Source organism: Gavia stellata, chromosome 1 (genome assembly GCF_030936135.1).
Source record: "Gavia stellata isolate bGavSte3 chromosome 1, bGavSte3.hap2, whole genome shotgun sequence".
Lineage (NCBI taxonomy): Eukaryota > Metazoa > Chordata > Aves > Gaviiformes > Gaviidae > Gavia > Gavia stellata.
The window spans coordinates 102,382,651-102,406,331 of record NC_082594.1 but is presented as its reverse complement, the minus strand read 5'-3'; the positions used below and the strand labels follow the sequence as shown (position 1 = coordinate 102,406,331).

General features: G+C 37.3%; 1 protein-coding gene across 1 annotated transcript; it reads right to left on the bottom strand.

Annotated features, from left to right (window-relative positions):
* Window positions 1–1,103: 1,103 nt before the first annotated feature.
* CRYZL1 (crystallin zeta like 1) lies at window positions 1,104–23,322 on the bottom strand. Its single transcript, XM_059819108.1, has 13 exons — window positions 23,299–23,322; window positions 22,087–22,158; window positions 19,334–19,411; window positions 18,727–18,799; window positions 18,028–18,072; window positions 13,659–13,727; window positions 11,433–11,566; window positions 10,503–10,614; window positions 5,390–5,488; window positions 4,528–4,649; window positions 3,961–4,066; window positions 2,234–2,279; window positions 1,104–1,537 (listed from the first exon to the last, which is right to left on the bottom strand). The coding sequence occupies exons 2-13, from the start codon at window positions 22,150–22,152 to the stop codon at window positions 1,438–1,440; spliced, it is 1,050 nt and encodes a 349-aa protein (XP_059675091.1). The 5' UTR covers window positions 22,153–22,158; window positions 23,299–23,322; the 3' UTR covers window positions 1,104–1,437.
* Between the last annotated feature and the right edge of the window lie 359 nt (window positions 23,323–23,681).

Sequence of the window (23,681 nt, the reverse complement as noted above, 5' to 3'; positions counted from 1 at the left end):
ACGTGAGGTTCAGAAGGCATTTATAGATGTAGTTAGGAGCAACATACCTACTGACAAAAGACCTAGTAAACCAAAAACTATACTATAAATTCTTTTTTTCTGCAGTTTTGTCAGTGGTTGGTCCTGTTTTATCAAATCTTACTTAACTCTTACCTTGTTTCCTCTGATCTACTTTATTTTGGAACATCTAAGCTAAAACGAACAACATCAGGAAAAAAAAAAGCAGTTGGGTACAAAGCTTCAGAATAAACATCAAACTAACAGAGGATTCACATGCTTTAGACGTGTGTGTGTACACATGCATAAAAGCATCACTTACTTTGAGGTTGCATTACATCACATTAGTAGTAAAGTAAGATTTACTTGTGCTTTTATACACTTCCCTTGCATCACTTATCAAGAACCTACTACAAGTCCGGTGAATGATAAAAGATAGATTAATCATGGTTCTAGATAATCTATTTTCACTCGTATGTTCCAAGTTCGTACACTGGTTTAAAGTGCTAGTGTCCACTGGTTTGAGCCATCTGCACAGTGAAAATGAATAGCACATCTGAACAGAAAAAAATATTTTTGCTCTCAAATAAGAGCAAGTAGGAAGCCATATGCTTTGAAGAAAGAAAAACAGCAGTTCCTTCCTTACTGCCGATTTGCAGATGGTTCATGGTAATGGAGGACATTGGATAAACAGATTTGAGCTGTGCTAGACACAGGACTGCGATTAAAAAGAGGGGAAGTGAAAGCGCACAGCACAGGAAGTTCTTACTGGAAAGGTATCAAAGATAACATTACAGTAACAAGATACATAAAGTGCCTCTAACACCTGAATGACACGATCAGCTTATGGACTCTAGATTTACTAGGTTTACTGCCTGGTTACTAAAATGAAGAAAATCAGCTGTGGGGGGAACTTACTGTCAGTGCCATATCCCTCCCCTCTAGCATCCTTGCCAATTCTCAGGGTTTTGCCTGTCTTTCAATTAAATAACAATTTTAAATGTGGATTAAAGACTGAAGAGAGTGCTCAGTCTCAGTGCAGTCAAAAGCAATGGGTAATATAAGGGTGACTATTGGTAGGGGCTGGAGAAGGGAGGACTTAACACCAGATTCTTTTTTTTCCCCCTTTAATTTCTTATGGTTGAAAAACAACAGCAACTGAGATTGCCTGTAGATCTTACTGACATTTGTAACTGGGGCAGGGCAGACAAGATTTGTGTATCAAGACTGCCTCTTTAGAAGTTGCTGATGGGAATGTTCTGCCCAGCTGGATCCAAAAAAAACCCTGAAGTCACAGGAGCTTCACAGGCCATTTGTGCTGAGGAACAAAAGATCTTTAAATTCTGGTTACAGAATTATTTTAAAGTGTACACTAATTTACTTCTCAAATACATTACATTTCTTTATCTTCCACAGGCTTAGAAATCAGGAAATTGTGTGTCAGAACTGGATGACTTGTCTTTTTCTTGCTTGATTCTTCTGAACTATTTCCATAGAAACTTTCGCTTCATACAATGGGATCGGTTCATCCAGCTGTGGCCTAAAATGGAACAATATGTCAGAGATGTCTGGTGAGCATACTCAGATCAACAGAAATATTGCAGGACTCCTGCTATAGACTTTACTTTCACTATGTAAACTTTACTCCTTAAACAAAATAAAAAGTTTTACAGCACTGCTTGGGTTCACAGAAGAAGGGAAGAGCCCTGAAGCAAACAGAAGTTAATTAAAAGATATCCTTCTTACGGGGGGGAGGGGGGGGGGGAAGGTGGTGGTGGTGAGGCTTTTGCTGAACAGCAATACTGTTATCCTGCATTAAGAGAAAGAATATTCCACTCCCACCTCATTATGGGAGTCTTCATATCTAGTGAGGCTGCCATTCTTCTCACAGGAGTATTAGACCTAACATCTTTTACAGCCAACACCGCTTCTCAATCAGACACACTGCTGAGCAGCCAGATATATGCTCTTCCTTCACCAAGGAAAGAATGTGCTGCCTCTGTTAAATTTTGTCACACAGCATAATCGTGGGGTTTACCAAGTTTCTTTGTGCTTAGCCTGCTATATTACAAACAGAAATAGACCATAAACTGCTCCATATAAACTACATGAGGCATCTTTTCCTGAGCATCCCAATATAAATTTGCAGTACAGTGCTGGCAAGAGTTTTCTACTTCTAATGCTGAATTAAAAAACAAACAAACAAACAAAAAACCATAAAAAATTCACCTCTCACCTGAAAATGCTACTTGATAATTTTTCCATGATATCTTCTAAGATGGGTATCTAAGAGGACTGTCAAGGTAACAACGTATCTACAGATAAATCTTTCTATAATCACATTTGCTGGCAAGAGCCCTGTATTGATACAAAACCAGCAGGATCAAGGCAAAATGAAAAAGGAACCTTAATTCCAATCTTCAGAGTGGATTTATGCACTTGTTTATATATCAGAAACCTCCTTTCCTGAAATAGCAAGCAGAAATGAAATACGGAAAATGGAATTTTGAAAAATAAAGCAAAAGGGTTAAGACTGACAAATGCATCCTGCACTAGTACAATATTGATCAAATCAGAATGGCAACTGCATTTTTTGTGCAGAATGAAGATAACAGACTTTGGTACCAGTTAACTATTCCTACTATTCATACAGACATCTGAGGTAAAAATCAAAATAAAGTTGGGAACATAGCAGATTCTGTAAATTCTTGGAATATGACTGCACATCTGTAAGGGATCTTTGAGTTAATGACTAACATTCATGACAATGCAACAGATGAGGCTGTATTTAGTCTTTATATGAAACTCAAACAATAATGTTCCATCCTTCGTTTTAAAAGCAATCTGGTTAATATTTGAAGCTCAAGCCATTTTAAAAAGCAATCACATTGCGATTTCTTCAGATGATATTAATGACATATGCTCAAGAATTTCACAAGATACACAGATACAAAGAAAAGCAGATTTTTCCTTTCAACTTTTGAAGGCGGTTGTGATAAAACGTGTTGTTATTAAAGGTGCCCCAGGAGACAACAGAAGAAATCTTACTGTTTAGTCAGCTTACTTTTTATACGTGGATAACTACTCAGTAAGCATTCAACAAAAATACCAAACTGTGAAATGATTCATGATAACCTGCATCCATAAATATTTCCTCAGTGTGCCTGACATTGCCTAATCTACTTTGCAGTTTAGTGGACGAGGGGAGGACTTCCTTGCAGTATAGTTAGTTGTTTCACAAATAAATGACTTAAGCCTCACCTGCCTCTGCCGAAACTGCAAAAGTGATTCAGCAGATCTCATAATCTGCAGTGCAGTACAGAACAGGGAGGGTCCTTAAAGCCATAAACAGACAACCTTCCATTACTTGAAGCGATCCACTGAAAACTGTCATGCTAATAGAAAGCTCAGAGTCCAGCTGCTTATGACCAAATGTAGGTAATGCAAATGAAGGAAGCATTCCTCTTCCCACACCCACATCTTTGCTCAATAAATTTCTATGTACATAACACTGCAAATAAGGAAAAGGTTAGGAAGCCAAAATATTTTAAGTTTTACAGTTAAACCGGTTGCATTAAGATTTACAGATGATGCATCTACTGCCCAAAAGAACAAAAAAATTTCAAAAGTCACATGCATGATATAAAAACTTACAGAATCAAATCTTCAATTAATTGGTTCAATCTTGAACCAAAATATTGCATTTTCTCCAGAATGTGTGTTTTCTATTTCAGTACTGCTTTTAATGAAGCATGTGGAGACATATATTTAGAAGGAATGCAGAGACTATCTTAAAACATGAGTGTATGTTATATTTTAGTTACACTGTATGCCTAGCTGTGTTGACCTTTAAGTCTGTGGTTACATGACAGAATAGGAGACAATCTGTTAGCTGGTTTCTTGGTTATATTTCAATTCACTCATATTAGCAGTCAGAATTCAAGATGACCATTAAAAGGATATAGAGATACTTCCCTTGCTGTATATTGGACAAGTTCCATATCTCATCATTCAGAAAGGAGACTGTAGCTCCTTTAAGAAACAAGGAATGGCTGTCTGGAGGATCCAGCTTAAACAAAATGAAGAAAATGTTATTTAGTTATATTTTCCTGTTTAAAAAAAGGTCAAATGCTTATTTTATATTGACGGTTAAAAAAACAAACAAAAAACCACCCCTTGCCCAGTCTTAGAACTTAGCAAACTTATAATACTTACTGCTTTAAATGATACTTTTCTGTCTTGTCAAACCGTTTAATACCCTGAGCCAAACAAAATAGATCCTTTAAAATTTGTCAGTATAGCCAAGCTATTACCATAACTTACTATCATCTCAGAGAAGACAGCCCCAAGGGAAAATAAAAACATTTATTATTAATGCTGAATGCTTCCCATTTTCTGGATGTGAAAGTTTTCTTAAGTGAAACCTGGTGTTATTTAACAGTGGGGAACCATTCAGCCATGACAGAAGCTCACAGACACATCCATATATATACTGCGGTACAAACAAACTTACTGACACAGTATCTTTACCTGAAGATTTTTTTCTGTTGTGATCCAGTGTCCCCCAACACCAAGAAGAGTAATGATATCATGCTTATGAGGCAGCAGCTGTGATTTTGAAGTTGATTCATCTTCAGCCCTATATAATTTCACTGGGGAGCAAGGGGGAAGAAAAGAACAAATTCATTTGAGCTCAGAAGAAAATTCTGTTCAGAATGAAATATCCATCTCTTCTTGTACTGAAAACCACGTATCTTGGGATCCTTTACAGTCCTATGTCTTCAGATACAAATGAGATGCAATATACGCATATGAATACACACAACGAAAGATGGCCGTCTAGAACAGCACTACAATTAAATTATGCTGTTAGTCACATGAGAGTATCTGAGAAAGCAGAAGATTTAGGAAATTCAATATATTATTTCTTTTAATAAATTTTAGCAGATCCCTAAGAAGTTCTTCAATTATTTCAGCTAAAATAGTAACTTCAGAGTTTTCAACTATTACGATTGTATCAGAATACAGGTTGACAGTACTGGTGATTATGGCGTAATTTTTGTCTTAAAATAAGGTAGCATAAACAATGATGTCATAGCTCTACTCTTTAAACACATTTTTTCTTTTCAGTTTTAAATAGAGGAAAATTTCAGACAAATTTAGCAGATGACTAACAGTATTAGATGCTTCCACTAGAGGGTGATATGAGGAGATGTTAAAGCGATCTTGCTGAAGGAGATCTATTGAGTAAAGATTCATACATAAAATTCCATGGGAACAAGCAACTAAATGTAATTGTTTGAGGTGATGCAGCCTCCACCTATATTATTTGGAAATAATAATAAAAAACACTAATGGTGCTCCAAAGACCAGACTTTCATCAGTTACATACCTCCAGTGTCTAGAACAATATCCACGCCCAGGCCACCCGTTTCTTCCAAGCAGCTTTCCGCCAAATCTATCTTTCCAGTTGACACATCTATCACTCGAGCTAGAAAGAGCAGTACATTTGGCCAATTACAATAAAAATGTAGAGTTTAGATTTGGAGCAGAACAGAAAATTTCTAGTTTCTGAAAGTATTACAACAAGCAAGTTTGCAGCTAAGTCAAAAAAACTAGCCAATAGTTTTTTTCATTTTCCAATACAGTGCAAGATCAACACCAAAAATATGCATTAGCTTAGTGCAGAAGTAAAACTCACAAGTCTGTTTAGGCCAAAAAGGATAAAGTATGCTACTATAAGAACTAGATATCCTTCTGTAAGGTCATTCTTTGCTATTCTTCTTTTCCAAAAGCGCCTTCAAAAATATCAAGTTCTGGAGTCACTAGCCATGTTATTGAAGCAAAAGAGAGTGGCCAAAAGATAAGGAGGCACCTTATTTCACGTCTCCCAACTTTCAAATTACCTATCAAATAGCCATAGCAGTAATGTTTTGGGAGAGATTTCAAAGCATAGCTTTCTTCCCTTACTCTACGTAAAAACCACCACTTCCTGCCAGTCCCTTGCAGACCCCTTCTCTTGCTTCCACATCATAGTGGGAAACTAAAACCTATTCTCCCTGGCATGGAGCCCTGTCTCCCAGTGCAAGTCAGAAGTAAACATGTAAAAACACAATAAATTCAGTCACTTATAAGGCCCTGACTTGACTTCTCTTATGATTCCAGCAAGTCTTTTAATCTTATGATATCCATCTTTTCCTTAAAATAATGCTTAGTAGCATTGTTACTTATCTCACAGCATGGATAAACTTATTAATATATTACTTTCTGCATGATGTTTTTAACCTCTGAATGGCTCTTTGGGTCATTAAATAAATATTTAGATGGAAGTATTTACATCTCTTCTTGAAATATATTTCTGAACTGAAAGTCACTAAGACATTTTCTTCTCATATATCTGTGATACCGTACTTATAGATGGTTACAAAGATAAACAACAGCATCAGGAATAACTAGGGCAGAGAAGTAGCGGCTAGGGTTTTTAGTTTTGTTTCATAATTATGAAGTAGAACAAACATTTAGAAACTAAACAGGCCAAAGACTTCGCAGCAAAATGATAACTGAAATAGTGTCATATAAATTTGGAGACACGTTTCCAAAGCATAATGGATTAAACTCAAATTTGCAATGGGTACTTACCCACTAAAGGCTGCCGTATACCTTCTTGAATTTAATCACAGGGGGTGGGAAGGAAGGAGAGAGGAAAAATTGCAAGAAACTGGTCATTAAGAAGAATATTAACAAATATTCAGTTAATGCTTTGGGTTTTGGTGTTTTTTTTTTTCCCTTCCAATCAAATTCTTAGGTCAAGCCTTCAATTTTTTCACTGAAGACAAATTATCTAGCTAAAGAGAACATACATGGTCATAATATAATAAAGATGTCACATTAATTTAATAATGATAGTCACATTCCCCATAGGCAAATAAAACCCCATAATACCCTTTTCTTATTAGTTTATTCAATCAAGAAGTTCGAATTTTTTTCTTAACTTGGCAATTTGACATGGTATAAAGTTTCTGCAAAGAGTTTCACTTTTTGAGAATAATTCTCATCTACTAGACTCAAAGCCTGACTATCAAAAAGAAAGGCAGTAGTTTAATCAGTTTAACTATTTTCTGATTTCTGTTCAGAAAAAAATTCCAGTTTTGTTACTTAACTCAATACAATAGTTCAGATGCTACTTATCAAAATCCTGTTCAATTTCTTTCCTAGCAAAATGCTGTAACAATTTCTCTCCACTGTGGAAAAGGCTAGGCAACAAATTATAGTATAATTTTCTACAATCCTTTGTCATTTATGCAAAATTTCTCATGAAACAATTGTAAAATAGTTCAGTTTCTTTTTCTGTGACTTGCACAACTTCTAAAGTAACATTATTCTGACTGGCAAAAGGGCTTCAGTTTCTCTCTTCTTTCACTGTTGGTGAGAAGTGGAAATATTGATACTTCCACAACTTACTACCAGAGTTTACTCACACCCCGTAAGTTCAGCTACAGAGTTTAAAAACTGTCACACCGAAGATCTGCTACTTGGTTTATTGAACATGCTCAAGATAGCCATTAGATCACTGATGAGTCTTACCAGAAACATATCCACCAAAAGCTCAATATTGGTTTTAAAGAAAAACAAAACAACAAACAAACAAAAAAAGGGGGTAACCTAGGGAACAGAAGAAATATATATATGTGTGTATGTGTATATATATTTTTTCTTCTGTTCTCTAAAAGAAACTCATCACGTTATTTATGTAATATTCTGTCTCTAGTCTGAAACATGGACATTAAAACTTCAAATTTTGTTATAATCCCCTCTTCATACTATTATTATATTTACTCCAGACATTACTGAAGACATGCAAAGGCCCCATCCTGTTGGTCTAAATATGAATCCTTAAACATTACCAGGAACTTCTACTTCAGGCACTGCAATCATATTTATTAAAAAAAACCAAACCAAAAGCCACAAAAACCCCCCAAAATGCAAAACCAGTGGCTTTTTGCTTACACACTCAAATTGTTTCTCTTTTTAATGCTGTACCCAGTTTATATCTCTTTATGTGAGGTAAAGTTGCAATTAAATTTTTTTCCCCTAATGTTTGTGTTCCACAAACATTTGAAAAACTGCTAAACTAAACTATTATTGTAAAACAAGCACATACATAAGCAATATAAGCGATGGTCTTTTCACTGCAAGAGATGGTTATTTCAGCCATTTTATGAAGCAGCTAGTTATGCTATACACTGGTAACACAAACTGCTGCTCATTGACAACTGACAGACTCTTGCTAAAAACCTGAACAAGCACAAAACTGAAAAAGCCTCCACCCACAGACATTAGAAGCCAGCTTAAATATAGCTAGCCATGCTTGGGTTACTTAGAGCATTTATTTTTTATTAACATTCATAGAACTTAATGCCAGCAAAAAGTAAATATACCGAGCAACCTAAAGTCATATTCATATATACTGACAGGACTATGATAATAAAATTAATTGCAAAGTCTTTTCTTAGCTAATAAAGTTTTCGTATCATTAGCAAAATATACCCATTAAATATTACAAAGCAAAGTTTTACCCTGTAACAGCTGGCATAAAACCTCTACATATCAACAGCATTCACAAAAATGCTTTGTGTTCTGTTGTCTGTAATGTCTACTATTACAGTAAAAAAGACTTCCGAAACAAGAAAAGGAAAAAATAGCTTTTTTGTGAAGTTGCAAAAAAAAAAAAAAAAAAAAAAGAGGTAATACAAAAATCTAGAGACCTAAGACTGCCAGATCTTAGAAGAAATAATTACATTCCCAACACAAAACTTTGCAGTTCCCTGTTGAAGATCATTAAGGTCACACAGCAAAAACGTCTTTCTCCCTGCTCTTGTGTAATAACCTCTGCGCAGCACTCCACTTCCTGCTGCATTATCAGCACTCCAAAGCCACTACTGGAAGAGCTAAATACTCACTTGGTATTTAGCTGGAAGTGAATCACTCCCCAACACTGCAGATGTGTGTGAACGTGCAGCCCCAGAATGCACATGCACACTGTGTTGTCTCTGTGCTTCCACTGCCAGTTCTGTTCTCGGGAGCCAGAAAGGAATTAAAATTGACAAGAACTCTGTTCTCTCTGTATGTAAAGAGCAGCTCTCTGGCTTATTTCATCCCTCTGCTAGCTTACTATTCTTGAGCCAGCAGGGAGAACACAAGGACAATACTATGTGCACCTGCATATCAGCAATGCCTGATTTTAGTGAGTCACTAAGAACAAGAGAGGAGATTTGAAAACTGCTTTAATTCTCCATTTGGAAAGCCAAGATTGCTAACAATATTACCATGCAAAACAACAAAGGAGAAAGGAGTCAAGAGTCAGGGACAGTTAAACTCGACATTATCTTTTTAATCTGATCTCATCTTAACCCATGTATATTTTGATTGATGCGACTGTAATATATGTGGACATGATAACTGACTACACAATGCTTTCCCCACAAAGATATTCTTACAAAAGACACAGGTACTCTTACGTATACTTCTTTGAATGATAACAAAAATCATACGGTGAAAAATAAACTTGGTGAAAAATAAACTTGGTGAAAAATAAACTTGGTGAAAAATAAACTTGGGCAGTCTTTGCATTTTGAGGACGAAGTATCAGACACTAGTTTTAATCTTTTGTTCACTGCACAGCAAAGTTCACGGACTGCAATCAAACTGGACTTTGCAATGCCATTTTAAAACTGTCTGAATAAAGAAATACTCTACTTTCCTCCACTCTGCAGCACTGAAATAAGAAAAAGTTTTATCAGGAAAGATGCTAGTAGCTTTTACACAGAGTCTTTTCCCATGGTCCAAATAGTACTGTTATTTTGTGGGAAAAGCCCCCAAAAACTTAAGTATCAAAGAGAAGAAATGGAAGAAGTCACAGATGAATGCAAGTACTAGGTCTAATGCAAAGCTCATTTGGAAAATAGGAAAATGCAGAGCCTTTGAGCATTCACAGCTACAGTTATGACAGTACTTGAAAGGGAGCTGCCACACAGCTTGATAAAATACTATTAAAAGTAATTTGAGTCTGATTAATACTGTATCTCAAGTATATGATTACATCTGAACTCTGGCTCAGGTACCTAGATTACATACTGTGATACTGGTGATTTAGTAATGCTTTCTCCTTGTTCACAAGCAACAATTTTATAAAATGACAAGGCTTCTTGAGTAGTTAGGCCAAAAGCCAGTGCTCAAGCACTATTGTGCAAGATGGAAAATACTGAGAGACAAGTCATCATAACTTAAATGAAAACTAAAAATGCCATTAAATACACCTAAAATATCAATTAAATACCTATGGTATTTAATAATTTTAAAATAAATAAATAAATTTTAAAACTATTTAATTAAACTATAAATTTGAATTTCAGTTTTCAGCTACTAAAATAAGTCCCTAGACTAAATAAACAAAAAAATTGAGACATTCTGTAGCATAAACTTTAGCACTGAAGAGTATCACTTACCCACAGGAGGTCTAAGCCTTTCCAGGTACTGCTTATCTTCAGGACTGTATGCAGTAGAGATTACTTTAGCTCCTCTGTGTTGTGCTAACTGAATAGCTATTGTACCGAATGGCTGCAGAAGAAAAAAGGTAGATGAATTTATTTACAGCAACAATTTGATGCAGTTTAAGAAAGATTATATTGCAAAGGACGTTCAGGAGATGTCAGGAGAGTATCCAGAAATGAACTTACTCCTTCAATAAAACACATCTGAACCAAGAATTTGAATATTCACAGATCTGCTTCTGTTCCAAGCGAGGCCAAAAAAGTCTTTTCATTGACTGGGAAACTCTGAACAAACTTTTAGGAGTTAACTAGTTCTCCTCTTCAACAAAATAGCTCAGATTCTACTTTAAGTAACAAAAGTACCGTAACTGTAATTGCAACTTGTAGCTTTGGGCTTGCTTGCTTGTTGAAGGAAGAAGTGCTACCAAGGAAAAAGCCCCAGCCACATTTGCGTTAATGAATCTTGGCTGAGGCAAGCTCCACATCTTCATTAGCAATACAGAATGCAGTAATGCAAATGAAATTATTTATATCTAAGAGAAGTTAAAAAGTAGTGGTGGGAAAGGAATAAAAAATTAAGGCACTTTCCTCCAGTTATACCGGAGGGCTTAGGGTAAAACTATGTCAATGTAAAACACCAGAAAAGAACTACCTCTTCACTACCCACACAACATGTAAAGGAGTGTATTCTTGGCTCAATGTCTTATGTGGGAGGGCCTTTCCTATTAATCCATTAAGTTAAGGGCACTGCCAGGAGTAAAATATAAGGCTTGATAAGGTTAGTATGTTGTAAGAAATCCAATTGTTCTGGTGATAAGACACTTATTTATGGCAGAGGTAATCTTCCTGTTCCGAAACTGTTATTATCGCACAGTTGTTACCTACACTTGCTCCATCCATTACAAGGACAGTTTTTCCAGGAGAGACTTGGGAAAGGTAGTGTAAAGCTGTGTATGCTCGGACACCATCACGAACAGTCCCGGCTGCTTCAACCCAACAAACTTTTTCTGGTTTACGAACTAATTTTGGGGAAAACAAACAAACAAACAAAAATAGATGGAAAACCCCCCCCAGCAAGTCCCTGACGTTTCACTCAGAATTATTTTTTAGACTTCATAAATTTCTAAAACATGAAAAAAATTATACAAGTCAAATGACCTACAGCTGTAATTATGATCTGTTTCACAAAGGCAATATTCTGATGCTGTGGCTCATGGCAGTATTAAGTCAGCTACATGGAGTCCAAGTGGAAAAGGCAATTGTTACTCCAAGAATAATCAGTTTGCTTCTGCAGCACTCTTGTGAGCAAGTTCAAATACAAATACAGTATTTACACAGGAAAAAAGAAAAAGAAACCCACTTCCTACCATAACCTCCTGACAGAAATGATCTGAGGAGGTCTCTTCTCCTTTTCACAAAGACAATTCTGACACAGAGAACATATAAGGCGAGTTTCAACCCATGAGTTCCTAATTATCTTTCTCTATAGGTTAGAATCTTCTACTTCATAATCCATTGGTATAAACAGCTTCTGGAGGTTATAAGACATTTTGAGAGAGAAAGGTCAAGATAACATTATTTATCATCTCTGTTTTCTGTTGGCTCTACCTACAAGATGCTTAAGAGTTTTCCCATTCGATCTACATGCTTAAAAGCCTGGGGAGGTAACGTTAATGAAGTACTCTTAACTAGAAATCACAAGTTCAAACACCATTTTTAATGTAAGCAATTTACATGATTTAGCAGAGACCCTGACACTAAGCTAGAAAATCATCATAGCCCAGCTGAGAGCGTAGCCTAGAACTGAACTAAGTAAGTGTAATCCCCCTGAGGCACGCTAGAAAGGAAGATGACTGGAAAAGCTTAGTCTGTCCCTTTAAGCATAAGAATTGACAGTTTAGCTTGAATCAGGGAAGCTATGAAACAACATAAGCAATGCGATCACCTGGGATCATTTATCAATGCGCTAGAAGAATTCTAGGGATCATCACCAGCGTCATCACCTTGTGTGCCAGTTCATACTACTTAGCACAAAGCAAGCTACTGAGATAATATAAAGTCAGAAGTATTTTCTGCCTATAGTTACCGTAAATAGTGATAAGGCAGCACAGACCTCTAGATTTAATTTGCTTGATATGTACTTTTAAGTGTAAGAAAGAATAAACCTTATTTTTTCATCTCCATAAGTCTGTGACTTATTTTGCAAAAACTGTCATGGCTAGTCAGGAAGATTTAATCTTCAAACAAGTCAACATAAATAATACTTGTTTACCTCTCATATACATTAAAAAAACATGAAGAGGATATTTTACCATATTTTACGCAATAGAAGTAGGGATTTGGTTTTGGTATAAACAAATTTAAAGGAGTCACCTCATAACTACACAGGTTGAATTCATGGACAGTCACAGAAACACAATACAAACTAATTTGAGCAAAAGAGTAGCTTGCACAAAGTAACACAGCAAACTGTTGGGAGAAGCACAGTGATTACCAAATTTAGTATTCTACACATTAAAGCATTCTATGCCCAGAAGGGGAAATTGGATACTCCCAATAATTGAGAAGAATGTTTCAATACCAGGTTTTCCCCGATCCTCATTCCCTGAAAATGCTTTTCTCCACCTTCTAGTCTGCTAATTTTATCCTATATAAATGCTAATTTACTTAGCCTATATAAATCCTATAAAATGCTAATTTTATCCTATATATGTCCAGTCACAAGTGATATTCCTGGATTGCGTCAAAGTGAGGAAAAAAGCAAATTTCTCCTTATTTCATTGTGACAGATGAGGTGAGGAAAAAGTAGAAAGATAATGAAGCAACAAAAAGGGAGTCAGAAGGAAAAAAAAAAGAAAAAAAAAAGAGTCAGCTTGTGTGGTTTAGGCAAAACATTAAACCATTAAACAGTAACAGCAAAGAAAAAGCCCTTGAGAGTACACAGTATTCAAAGCTTCTATGAACAGGTGGAGTAGACAGAATGTCTGAATGTTGCTATACAGAACAAGTTTGTCCAGAGGTTCAAGTTAATTAGCTCCCAATTAGAAAAGCTAAACTGAAGTCTAAAGATACAGTAAATGTAAATACTAGCAAAATATATGAACTACTTACCCAAATAATGCTCATGAACTAGAATAACTTCACAAAGACCAGACTCTTCAGAATCCAGGGGCAAAATTCCTGGAAAAAAATAATTGAACATAGACCTTTACTTTCAAACAAGCACACATTATAACCAAAACAAGCTCCTAATGAAATTGCTAGTCCCACCTGGCTTGTGGTTCAGTTGCCCTCTTGTCAGGCGTACGACAGGTTAAGAAAACTTGGCAAGGTAACAGCCTGTAATCTCTATGGGCACAGTGCACAAGATGGTTCCAAAGGTGCTCCAAACAGCATTTGAGGGTTGGCGAGAGAAAGAATGGGTACACTACTGAGTGATTTTTGCTACTGTCATGCTTAATTTTTGTCAGGTCATGTCTGAACTAATTTCATACTGCTCTCACTCTGATGAGTGCTTCTGTTTCTACTCTGGGCCATGGCTAACAAAGAAGAAAATCGAGCTCTCATACTGCAGATGGGCACAGACCAAGCCACACTACAGATACCTCTAGTCTTCCATCATGATGCCTCTAAGTGTGTTGTTAGCAAAGGCAGTAAAAAAGGGACAAAAAGAAGCAGAGGAAAAACAAGCAAGAATGCATGAATGTAAGTTTTAAAAAGGTGGAAGACAGAAGAGGAACTGAAGGAAAAATAACAACCATGGAAGACAGAGAAAGCAAACACAGAACAGACAGAAGACAAAAAAAAAATCCATCCTGGTCATAACAGTGCTTTTTTCCTCCACTGGACAAAGAAGGAGATCCATGAGCAGTAGGCTCTGGCATCCAATCAGTCTTCTGAATATATGTATCGTCCTTCCTCGATAAAACAGTATTTTCTTCACTCTTCCATCCAAATCATATACTCCATTTAGAATAAAGCAAGGGCTTTGGCTTAAAACCCTCAGCAAATTTGGCTGCTATTTCCATTCTTTCACAATTCCCATTCAAAAATGGTTACCCTACAGTGCTTGTATACATCTGCAGATCTCTCAAGGGTTTATCTACAGAATAATGCTAATAAAAAGTCTAAAGTAGCTATCTGCAACAGCTATTGTGCAATTAGGAAATAATGCAAGAAGGGAAAGAATCTTGGAACAGAACACTTTCTTACAACATCACTATCAACTCTATCTTACTTTCATAACTTAGTCACTCTCTAATCCTTTATTTTAGCATACAAAATATAAACATATATGAAAGAATGTCCCTAAGAAATAATTCTGCTATCCTAAAGCATCATTTGGATTTTAATGATTAATACAATATCATATTTCAAACGTTAAGAAAGATATCCTTATAGTAAACTAAAATAGCCCTGGCACCTACAACAGTTTGCATTCTAACATCTTACTATAGAAAAGCAAAACACAGAATGAATAATACATGAAGACATTAGGCTGCCCAGGGAGGTGGTGGAGTCACCATGATTGGAGGTTTTCAAAAAACCTGTGGACATGGCACTGCGGGACGTGGTTTAGTGGGCATGGTGGTGTTGGGTTGATGGTTGGACTTGATGATCTTACAGATCTTTTCCAACCTTAATGATTCTGTGACATTCTTCTTCTTGACAGACTCAAAAGCTCAGGAACAAGTCACATTATCTCCTAACACTCAAGACAGCCTCCAAGGAGTCATTATACATTGCCATCAACTCACATTGATTTCACGGTCTCTAAAATGATTCACAAAACCACGATCCTTATACTGAGGGAAAGGCATATGGCATCTTAAAGAACTGTGCCCCTTAGTATACCTCATAATGCTTACAGAAGCTTCAACATGAAGTATAGACCTTTATGTATGCTATACACATCAAACATTTGACACAAGTACAAAATCACATTTTTCATCTTACTTGTCAGAAATACTCCACATAGCGTAGGGCTTTTGTGCATTGATTATTTATGTATTCAGTAACAGGGCATATGGAAGAACGGACATGCAAACTGGCTAACCACCAGTAAATCTAAGCAGGTATGTTTATATTCAGGCTCATGTCTCCAAGTATTTGTGGCCAATTTAACTCTCAGAATATTTTTCCCTGCACTTATTTTAATGAGGAACATGGCATAATTAATTGCTAAAAGATTCTGAGAACAACAAATAAAACTGACTGTAACTTTGAAAGGAAGTCAAGAATGTATCTCAAAACACAAGATTTTTGGCTGGTCTGAGGTTTTACTACTGCATTTTTCTTAAACAAACTATTATGTGTAAGAGAATACATTATATAGACAAAGAAATCTTCTCTGGAAGATTAAAGAAGGATCAGAAAAACTTTAAAAGCGAGAAGCAATTCTTGGTATGATTTTAGGAATAGATTAATGATTTAACACACCAAGTACTTCCAGTGAGCACAGTACTACTCTTAGATGAAAAAGAGCAGATACATAAGTAAGGACCATATTACCATATTATTACTGTTAAACTCAGTAACGAGTATATACTCTTTGATATAAATACAGGCTTTTTTGTAAAATTCAAGTAGAAATATTTTTCTGACAATTGTGTATTTTGGGACAGTTTGATGTTATTAAACACACAGATAACTTACTTTCTTTTAAATCTGCTTATTCATTAACTATGTACAAACTCATACCAATAGTAACCGAGAAGTGTGCTTGTTAGGAAAGATTCACCAAAATAGAAATATTTCACTCCTATCTTTTATCTTCATAGCATCTATATTGGATGCATAAGGTTGAATGGCTATTTGAAAGGGCATGCGATGAGATTTTGGTATTTAAAGAAGTCGGTTTTCTTTCTTTTAGGGCTAAAAACATTTAATGCTGTTTTCTTCATCTTCCTATTTCCATATGTGTAATTCTCACTTTTCTGTACCTGCATTCGCAAACATTCAGTATTCAAGAATAAAAACCGCAGACAACAGAAGTCTCAGACAAAATGAATCTGCTTCTTTCATGACCCAAGTACAGATTCCATTCCCTTAATGTCAGATTTACTCTGAAGTAGCTCAGTTGATTCAAACTACTTATTCTATATTTGAATTAACAAGAATGGAATGAAGTCCTAATTCACAAAAAAACCCAACCCTCCCACAGCCATTTAGAATGTCACTTAGACCTCTCGGGTTCATTGATACATTTTCAGAGGGTTTTTTTTCCCGTAACTGCTTACTGAAACTGTATTCCTTTAGCTAAAACAGAAGGTGATTGAAACACAAATACTATTTTAAAATATTCAACAGATGCAGCATATGTCAGCAAGTTATTTAACTAGATGAGCAATACTGTTCACAATAATGATACTATTCATAATTCAAAGTTAAGTCGTATGCAACACCAGAGAATGTTTGGCCATAACTGTTCCACTTTATTAAACATAGCAAAGCCACTTCTGTACCCCATAAAAATGGAATATTAATTCCCAACTGTAAGGATTACACCTTCTGTGGTGAATAAATAATAATCATCACACATCTTATTCTATTAGATTTAAGCTAATGGTATGAGAGGTTTGTCAGAGTTTTACCAGGAAAAGAATAGCCCCATGTGATTTTTGACCTAGAAGTCTGTTTTAAACAACAACCAAAAAAAGTACAGTGATTACCATGTGCCCTTCTGATGGGCTTCGCTGACAATAATGTCATAGCAGGATCATAAAGCATGGACTTCCTGTGGTTAAGTTAGGAGGGAAACAAGTCCACTTTCAAGAACTCTAACATGCAGTAAAAATGAAGATTCTGGAAAACGAGCAGCTTGAACCAGTGTTTCTTTTTAAATGTGGCCTTGCATTTAGCAAAACACCCGAGTATGTGCATTGCTTTTGGCAACTCAGAAAATCCAGTAGAACTGGTGAACCTACTTGCATATTTAAGATAGGACCACTCTTGATTTCTTTACTCAAATGGGAATGGACATGACTTAGAAAATACTGAACACTCTTCAGAATGCTTGAAGAGAGTCATCACTGGCAGTTAGAAGTATATTTTTATATCATCCTCAAGAAGGCAGGAAATACAAGCCTAGACTTTGCATCATCCACAGAAATCAGAAGATACATATTAATTACATTAAGATGGTGTTATAAATAAATAACTGTGTATGTATTCAGATGGTTGCCTTTAGAACACTCACTCCACATGGCTAATTGGATCCAGGTGTATAGTCTTAAAGACCTGGTGAATGCAGTAGGACTACGACACATTACATTAGATGGGGACCTGAACTTCCATGCTTATAACCAAAAAAGTTCCCTAAGAGAACACTTTTAGAATAAAATTTTTATTTGTAAGAGTTTGTTCATGTGACAGTAGTTGAATCTTTGAAAATATATGTCTAATGATTATAACCTCAGCCATTCATTATAAAAAGATTGCTAATTGTGTTAGTTGATAAGGCAAACAAGCATTAACTTACCCACCACTTCATCATCTGGCTGAAAAAAGGTCACCTTTCTTCCAACTCACAAAGAATTTATGAAAAGGAAGAAAGAAGGTAAGAAGATAAGTGTTTATAGCTGAAATTTAACATACATTTGAAAGCACTGTTTATCACTAGCTCATAAAACTAAAAATATACCCTGCTAGTGAAAAAAAATATTTTTCTATTAAATATGCACATACCACAACCCAATGTTTAATTCACTAAACTTCGGCACCCCACCCACAAACAGTTACATGCAAGTACACACACGTATATGTGTTTGAAAGATCGAGGCTTTAAACTACACATCAAAGGTGGATATGTCAGTGAAACACTGCTGAAACTTCTGAATGTTATTTTGTCTTCACTATTCCAACAAATGATTTTTACAAATAAATTAAAGATTGTTATAGCATGTGCAGGTAATATCTTAAGAACTCAGTATATTTTGTTTAGAAAGCTGCTGTACAATTTTTTTTTTTTTTAAAACTCTGAACAGATATGCAGGAATTACAATTCAGTTCCTTTTTCTACTTTCATTTCAGTATCATTACTGACTTAGGGGAAGCCTCATTAAGCAAGCAAATAGTTCCTACTATTAAAGGTGTACCATACAAACAGTATTTAGTTGTTCTGGATTACCAGACCTTAATTCTCGCTCCATACCCTCACAAGACAATTATACTAACTTACCTTCCAATACAACTCCAGAAATTTCTCGACCAACAGGTAGAAACTCCTTCTCCAGTTTAATTTCTGACAGAAGCTAAATGAAAATAATGGTTACAACATTCTAACTAAGGCTTAAAATTTGCATATTTATTATCATCTTACAGTGTTTGATATTCACAGTAAGAAAGTTGGGCCATTACCAAGATGTTATCCGGGGGAAAAAAAGTACATATATTCCTCATTTAATATTAAAACCTTTGCACTGATTTTCTGTATTTAAATTTAGAAGTATATAAAAAAATAAAAACAGGGCGTTATTAACAGGCAAGCCAAACTGTGACTTAAAGTCAGCATGCAAAGGATGATAAAAGGGTTTTACTGTAAGAGAACTCATAAATGACAACTGATCTTTCTCCATAAAATAAGAACCAAATTACAGGTGCTTTTTATTTAAAGAGATATGCAAAAATACCACATCAATCCTGTGCCCTCTTTCTCAGCAGTGAAGCCATATCCTCAGATGGCATAAATGGAATTGTGCCAACTATCAGCTAAGGCCCTGGCTTAGATCTTCAACGGAAACTCTAAACACGTCTAGCTTTTATAAAAAAAAAAAAAAAGCAAATACCTTTGTATCTATCCAGCTCAGCGCACAGGCTCTAACTTGTACTTTCACATCATTGTCTCTTGTAGGAGGAAGGTTTTCCTAGGACAAATTTACAAACGTTAAATTATACAATGCAACATGAACGTGCTAGTAGGATCCTCTCAAGCTCTTGAAAGCACTTTTCCACAGTCTTTGTTTTAGATTGTTTTGTAGTCAGAACAAGAAATTTTTTTTCAATGAAAAGGGAACTGATATCACAATGGATTTACAACACCATTTTGAGTACGTGTATATTACTATTACAAACTGACCAGTAGACCTTACTAAACCTCAACAGACACTGACATTATTTTTCTGTTGTTTTTTTCCCTGCAAGTTAAATATCACACCTTTATCTGAAACAATTTTAGCATGTAATTACCTCACTAGTGTTTGTCTAACAAATAGAAGGAAGCAGATCTTTACTATTAAAACTATATTGCAAGAGTGATGGAGAATTGTAAGACAATTTTGACATGAATGTCTGACATACTGTACTGACAATCTTACTGAGGTAAACATTCAAGTAGTCCAGATGATGTCAAAGAAATAGCACTGATAAGAATTGATGTTAAGTCCCACAAATGATGGCTACCTCACATACAACGGTGTTCTACTAATGAAGCTTCCCCTTACTATTTCAACTTTAGGTTTTGGGATTGATATCTGAAATGATTTTAAGTAGTTGAGTACTGCTACTTTAAAGTATTTGATTAGCCAAGTTGAGTTCTGAACTGCTGACTCCACAGAGCTGCTGAAAAGCTACCTCAAGTACTGGAGGCAAAATCATGTGTTTCCATGTTATACTGTAGTCTGCAGTATAAGATGTCTGTTGGAATTGAAAGTGAAACACTTACCAGAAAGTCATGAGAGCACTTTGTTTCTACTTCTGAAGTTAAGATATATTCTTAAGTGTTTAAGCTTTCTTTTTTTTTTTTTTAAACTCTTCCCAAGAAACAGCTGTTGCTTTTCTCCTAGGCTTAGTAACATGAACAGTAATCTCTGTCCAAGGAATATTGAGCTGAACTTCTCACCCCAGCTGAGTTAAACACATGCTGTTCCTTTAAAATTGCAAGGCATTTTGCCAGTCAGACTGACCTCCTGCTCCTCAAACAAACGAAAGTGGATTCTCACTCTATGTTCCACAAAACAGAAAAGCCATTAAACTGTTGAACTATATGAATACTGCGTCTCTGGTTAAAAAACAAAAGTTAGCATTTAAAGGACTTATGTAATTTATGTAAATTTAAGATTATATTGGTTTTTGGAACTATGATTTTGGTATGCATAGCTCAAATGAACCTACGTACTGCTACAATGCATGTAATAAAATTGTTTTTCTTTATAAAAGAATACAAGTCTTAAGAACAAAAAGAGACAATTAAATGTTTGTCCTGTTAACTGGTTCCTGCCTTCATAATTTAAATCTGTCATTATTAGGAATTGACCAAGCACCACATAAGGAAGTTTTGTTACGGAAATTCTTCATTCAAGCTACTGACTTTTCATTATCCACCTTCTGTTCTAGTAAGGTCTCCTCAGCCAACTAGCTTTCCCTTTCCTCAATTTCTTCAATATTTATTTCTATTTAAGATGAGGATTCCATAGTGCTGGTCATTACACAGACACTGGCAAAATCAGTTCCTGTCTGAAGAGATTTAAATAGGCAAGCAGGCAGACAAAGACTATGCACAGGACTGCAGTTTCACGATTTGCTTTAGCAGACTGTACCAGAGCTGTCTGGCTTACCTGTTGCCGGCATCTACATATTCCCACTCCCTCCTCTGTGTTGGAGCCACAATCATGGAGCCATCACAATGATGTGAGCTAACTTGTAACAAAACACTAGTTTTCACCTGGATAAGTAAGCTGATCCATCTCACCTTATAGCTGCACGACTCCTAAAACCATTACAAGGAAGAGAACAAAAACGTGCCGCTGAAAGGTGAACAAACCTTTCCAGCAAAAGCACAATTTCACAATCAGTTTAAGTAGATCTAAGACTGCTCCATGAATATGCACCTTGGTTGTATCAAAATCACCCATCTCATTGCATCCTTCTCTTCAGGCAGTTCATTAGATGTGCTTTAGTACTGGGACTTTGCATCTGCTCAAGCAAGATTCTCACCAGTACCATATTGTTTCATTTTGATATATGGCTTATAGGTATATTTAGGTATCTAGATTACACAGGTAATATACACAGGTATATTTAGGTATCTAGATTACACAGGTGTACACAGGTATCTATAATAATTTATTTTATACCTGTAAGAGATTTAAGAACACAGGTTCACATCTTCAAAACCATGTAAGCATTTTTCTACTGTTCAGACACCCATACTGCATCACTATACACTCACTGACATCTTATTTTAGCCTTATGCCACAAGCTCATGTGTATACACTCATCCAATTAATGTTTGCATCATACTGACAAAAACTCTTTAGCACAATATGAAGCCAGGGTTCATTTTTTATGCCTGCAAAACTCATTTTTAAAATATGGACACCAAAACTACACAGAGAAATCTAGTACTGGTCTTGCCAAGTGCTGCATGAGGATGGTAAAATACGCCTCCCCCACTTTCAGCTACCTGCCTGTATGTGCAAGGATTACACCAGTGCTTTTTTAGGTCTACAGAAGAGTTAGGTGTTTCAATCCCCTTATGGCATTCAGCCACACTCTCGTCTTTCACTGAATGATGAATAGTGCTGTTATGATTGGAACTCACTCTTTCCTGGAAGACAAAGATCATTTCCTCTCCAGGTGAATTCTGCTGACAATACAAGGCCTTCATAGTGATCTGAAAAAAGATACAGCAACCAAACTGTAATACATGTAGAATCTATAGAACAAACAAGTAATTAAAGCTTTGCATTACTTTTTAAGCAGAAAAGTGATTGTTTGCAAGCAACACAGGGTCTATGAGTCCTTCCAATACATAAGTTCTAAAACGGATCAACAGATGAGGCAAGATACGGTGTTACCTGCAACAGGTTACATCAGTATTGTTGACCATAATATAGCGAGTATTAGGGACTGAAGATGTACAGCAAAAGGCAATAAATGATACACAGGGTTTACCGACTGGTGGTCCAATGCAGTAGATGGTTTTTTTGCCACCCAGGCTGGAAGGCACACAATTTGACTAGCTTAGACAAAGGCAGCACAAAGGGCAGTATAACCAGTGCAGGAATACAAGGAACCTTACACAACTTAACTAAAAGTCACGACTTGGGTTTTTGGTCTCCCCTCCCAACTTGGCACATGTTGTCCTCAACAAACAAGAGCCTTTTTGAGAGGAAAAAAAAAAAATAAAAAAGAGGTCTTTTCAAGGTACAGGAAGAGAGGCGCAGAGAACGGCAGAAAACCATGCGGCCATTATATTGCTTCTCGCAGCCAGCACCAATACCTCAGGGGACGCCCGAGATTGAAGGGACCGCTCTGAGACACCTCTCCTCTCAGAAGCGCAGGGCAGCGCGGTAACCGGGTCCGGGCACAACCCCGCAGGGAGCCCCGAGCTCGGCGGTACCGGGCCACTTCGCCAGGCTCTCGGCGCGCCGCGGCCCCATCACCCACACGTTCCCTGAGGGCAGCTGCCAAGCTGCGCCCGCTTCGAAGCGCCCTGCTCCTCCAGCCGTTAGTGCCACCGGCTACACCACTGGTGCTTTACCACACCGGAGAGCAGCTCGGCGCAGGGGGAAGGAACCAACGCCTCGCCAGCGCCCGCCTCTGCCTCCGCGCCGTGACACCCGCGGCGCGTATCAGCCCCTCAGCGCCCACCGAGGGCCAAGCACAGAGGAAACCTGCGCAGAGACAACGCGAAACCGAGGGGCTCCAAGCCCGCCAAGGCACCTAGCCTCCTTGACCCCGGGCGGGAAGAGCCCCCCGGGAACCAAGACGACGTGCCACCACCCCGCAACCGGCAGTTGCCATGACAAACCGTTACTTCCGCCGTGCTCCCACCTCGGCGCCCTCCGGCGAGCGTGGGCACCGCCCCCACGCCCCGCTCCCAGCCCCAACGTCTAGAGACGCCCCACGTGAGCTCGTGATTGGCCACGGCGGCCGCCGCTCGGCATAAAGGCCGAGGCGGGAGTGATTAGGGCGGCTGTCGCTCACTACAAGAGAGGAGGCGGGAACACGCGCCCCCCGATGGCGCGCGAGGACTACGCGGCCCAGCAGGCTGCGCGCCGCCGCCCTGCGGACTACAGCGTCCGGGGCACAGCGCCCGGCGGCTGCCCTGCGTGACCTCCCGAGAGCGGGGCTGGCAGCCGGCACACCGCCGGGGGGCGGGAAGGAACAGAGAGCACCGTGAATTACCCTTAT